Source organism: Haematobia irritans, unplaced genomic scaffold (genome assembly GCF_050003625.1).
Source record: "Haematobia irritans isolate KBUSLIRL unplaced genomic scaffold, ASM5000362v1 scaffold_52, whole genome shotgun sequence".
Classification (NCBI taxonomy): Eukaryota; Metazoa; Arthropoda; class Insecta; order Diptera; family Muscidae; genus Haematobia; species Haematobia irritans.
This window is the reverse complement of record NW_027445811.1, coordinates 16926-21292: the sequence shown is the minus strand read 5'-3', so window position 1 is coordinate 21292 and position 4367 is coordinate 16926. Positions and strand designations below refer to the sequence as shown.

At 25.7% G+C, this 4367-nt stretch overlaps 1 protein-coding gene across 1 annotated transcript; it reads right to left on the bottom strand.

Annotated features, from left to right (window-relative positions):
- Window positions 1-2162: 2162 nt before the first annotated feature.
- On the bottom strand, window positions 2163-2887 carry LOC142242576 (uncharacterized). The gene is made up of 2 exons (XM_075314141.1): window positions 2550-2887; window positions 2163-2421 (listed from the first exon to the last, which is right to left on the bottom strand). The coding sequence occupies exons 1-2, from the start codon at window positions 2885-2887 to the stop codon at window positions 2163-2165; spliced, it is 597 nt and encodes a 198-aa protein (XP_075170256.1).
- Between the last annotated feature and the right edge of the window lie 1480 nt (window positions 2888-4367).

The following is a 4367-nucleotide window of genomic DNA, read 5'->3' as shown; positions in this document are numbered from 1 at the left end:
TAATAATAATAATAATAATAATAATAATAATAATAATAATAATAATAATAATAATACTAATAATAATAATAATAATAATACTAATAATAATAATAATAATAATAATACTAATAATAATACTAATAATAATAATAATAATAATAATAATAATAATAATAATAATAATAATAATAATAATAATAATAATAATAATAATAATAATAATAATAATAATAATAATAATAATAATAATAATAATAATAATAATAATAATAATAATAATAATAATAATAATAATAATAATAATAATAATAATAATAATAATAAATAATAATAATAATAATAATAATAATAATAATAATAATAATAATAATAATAATAATAATAATAATAATAATAATAATAATAATAATAATAATAATAATAATAATAATAATAATAATAATAATAATAATAATAATAATAATAATAATAATAATAATAATAATAATAATAATAATAATAATAATAATAATAATAATAATAATAATAATAATAATAATAATAATAATAATAATAATAATAATAATAATAATAATAATAATAATAATAATAATAATAATAATAATAATAATAATAATAATAATAATAATAATAATAATAATAATAATAATAATAATAATAATAATATAATAATAATAATAATAATAATAATAATAATAATAATAATAATAATAATAATAATAATAATAATAATAATAATATAATAATAATAATAATAATAATAATAATAATAATAATAATAATAATAATAATAATAATAATAATAATAATAATAATAATAATAATAATAATAATAATAATAATAATAATAATAATAATAATAATAATAATAATAATAATAATAATAATAATAATAATAATAATAATAATAATAATAATAATAATAATAATAATAATAATAATAATAATAATAATAATAATAATAATAATAATAATAATAATAATAATAATAATAATAATAATAATAATAATAATAATAATAATAATAATACTAATAATAATAATAATAATAATAATAATAATAATAATAATAATAATAATAATAATACTAATAATAATACTAATAATAATAATAATAATAATAATAATAATAATAATAATAATAATAATAATAATAATAATAATAATAATAATAATAATAATAATAATAATAATAATAATAATAATAATAATAATAATAATAATAATAATAATAATAATAATAAATAATAATAATAATAATAATAATAATAATAATAATAATAATAATAATAATATAATAATAATAATAATAATAATAATAATAATAATAATAATAATAATAATAATAATAATAATAATAATAATAATAATAATAATAATAATAATAATAATAATAATAATAATAATAATAATAATAATAATAATAATAATAATAATAATAATAATAATAATAATAATAATAATAATAATAATAATAATAATAATAATAATAATAATAATAATAATAATAATAATAATAATAAACAATAATAATAATAATAATAATAATAATAATAATAATAATAATAATAATAATAATAATAATATATAATAATAATAATAATAATAATAATAATAATATAATAATAATAATAATAATAATAATAATAATAATAATAATAATAATAATAATAATAATAATAATAATAATAATAATAATAATAATAATAATAATAATAATAATAATAATAATAATAATAATAATAATAATAATAATAATAATAATAATAATAATAATAATAATAATAATAATAATAATAATAATAATAATAATAATAATAATAATAATAATAATAATAATAATAATAATAATAATAATAATAATAATAATAATAACATAATAATAATAATAATAATAATAATAATAATAATAATAATAATAATAATAATAATAATAATAATAATAATAATAATAATTTTTTTTTTTTTTTTTTTTTTAATCGGATGGGAAATGCATTCGTGCATTCCTTGCGGATATGTCGGGCTCCCTCATAATTGAGTATACCGACTAAAACCCATCCTCGTCTTGGGAGTAATGTCCACCTCGGAACCGCGTTCCGCATTACTTCGAGGTGGCTCCCTCTAGGGACCATTTCGTCATCGCCATCTTGTCAAAACACCTTTCTTTCTTTTCCTTCTGATTATGAATCCAAGTCAATTTTCTTTTTCCTCAATACATCTTCACAGTAGCGAGCTATAGTCAGCCAATACTGCTCATCAGAGATCATTTTGTGCACTATAGTTTCGGGTGAGATTTGACCCACTTGTCGATTAACCGCATCGCGTTCTATTCTCCATCGTTTACAGTGGAAGAACGTATGTTCCACATCATCGACGTATTCTTCTTCTTCATATATGCAATTTGGAGAGTTGCATTTTTTCATCTTGTGCAGATATCTCCTGAAATAACCGTGTCCCGAGAGCATCTGTGTCAGATAATAGTTTACATCGCCGTGTTTACGTGTGTACCATGTCTGTACATCAGGATTACTTTTGCAGTCCATCTTCCGCGGTTTTCGGTATCCCACCTATTTTGCCATTTTCGCATCGTCCCCATTTTGATCAAATTTTCTTGAGTTCGATCGGCTTCTGCCCTTTGTTTTAGGGCATATATTTCCATGCGTTCCTCCACTTGGAGATCTATCGGGATCATTCCAGATATAACCTGTATGGCCGGAGCCGACACAGTGCGATACGCAGAAGCTTCTCTTAATGCTGCCGTACGCTGAACTGAGAGAAGTTTATTGGCTCTTTGTCGTGCCTGGAGTGACATACCCCAAACTTCGCATCCGTAGAGGAGAATGCTATTGCATGCCTCCATTAATAACTTCCTCTTTTTCGGCAGAGGACCTCCAATGTTTGCCATCAATCTGCTTAGATTTGCCGTTACTTTGGCTGCCTTTTCCGTGGAGTGTTTTATTTGGTATGAAAAGGTGAGTTTCGTATCCCCGCAGGGGCATACTCATCAAAGAGTATGACGGGCCTAACAACCCCCCAGGTTGCGCAGAGACCGAGGATGTGCTACAAAAAGGTACATATATCCCACGACGTCTCTGTGACATGGCGAATGAATGCCGCCATCTAACTATGCATTCCACCACAGGGGCGCTCTATAGATAGACGCGAAGAAGGGGGTGATGCCCCCGTGGATCCCCAATCAACCGTGGAATTTCTGACACAACATAGGATGAGTGGTATCACACCACACTCGCTGAGCTCATCTTGAGAGCTATGGAGATAAAGATAAATATATCTTATAGACCTTGGCACGAATAAAGGACTACGATTTGTATAATGGATTTGGATTAGACGCAATTGGCTGACGACTGTGGCATTCTGTTACCTCAGTAACTGGGAGTGACATCCCAGTGAAATGGCTTTCAGGCTAATGCCACAGTTGCCTCCGTCCCGTTCAACCCTTGGCAGGGCTCGAGGAACGCTCTGTGCCTCGTAACCATTAAGTTGGCAATGTAGGTTCTGTTGATTTGATATCCAGATTAATGCCTGACCTGGCTCTGAACATAAGCACTCATAAGGTCTTGTGTCAACCCTCGCGAGGACCTCACTGCTTGCAAAGGGACCCTCGGGGTCAATAAAGGGCGACTACATTATCGGACACAGATAACGGCTTTGAGATGGGACCCAACCGAACAAATGGCAACACCAACAACTACAGCAGCAGAAAGGGAGACTGAGATGATTTTCAGAAGCAGCTCAAAGACTCTCCGTTCGCCGGTGAACACACCGCGAACCTCCGTGCTAGGCACGGTAGCAGAAGATGAGATGACAACACCTTGTACCAAAGCACCAGACTTAGGGTCCAAGTTAGGTTCATTAGTCAGCTCACCGCGACAGGAATTTATCCTGAAGATGAGGAGCTCCGAGGAAGAAGCATTAGAAAGTTGCAAGAAAGCTCTCCGAAAGATGCGACAAGCTATCAATAAGCAGAAAAACATAAATATGGACGTGAAAAATGGAGTATCTGAGATCGAGGAGCTCTTAGATATAATCTGCAATTACCGAATGAGCTGGCAGAAGGCAGAAAAGGAAAGAGAGGCCAACAGGACAAGAACGGCAGCGGCTTTAAGAGACGTACCCACACCCTCTACGGCACAAAAAAAGAGGAGTGCATCAAGCCCGGCTGAAACAAACCCTGGAAAGAAGCCAAAAGAGAAGGAAAATGAGAAGAGTTGTCCAAGAGAATTAGATCGACCAACTTCTGGAAAATCTAGTAAAGTTAAAGCAGCGGAAAGAAAGGAAAAGCGAAAGAAGAAACCGAGAGAGCCAAAGAAACGGCCAGAAGCAGTCATTATTAAACCCAAGGAGGGCATTAGCTACTCAGATGT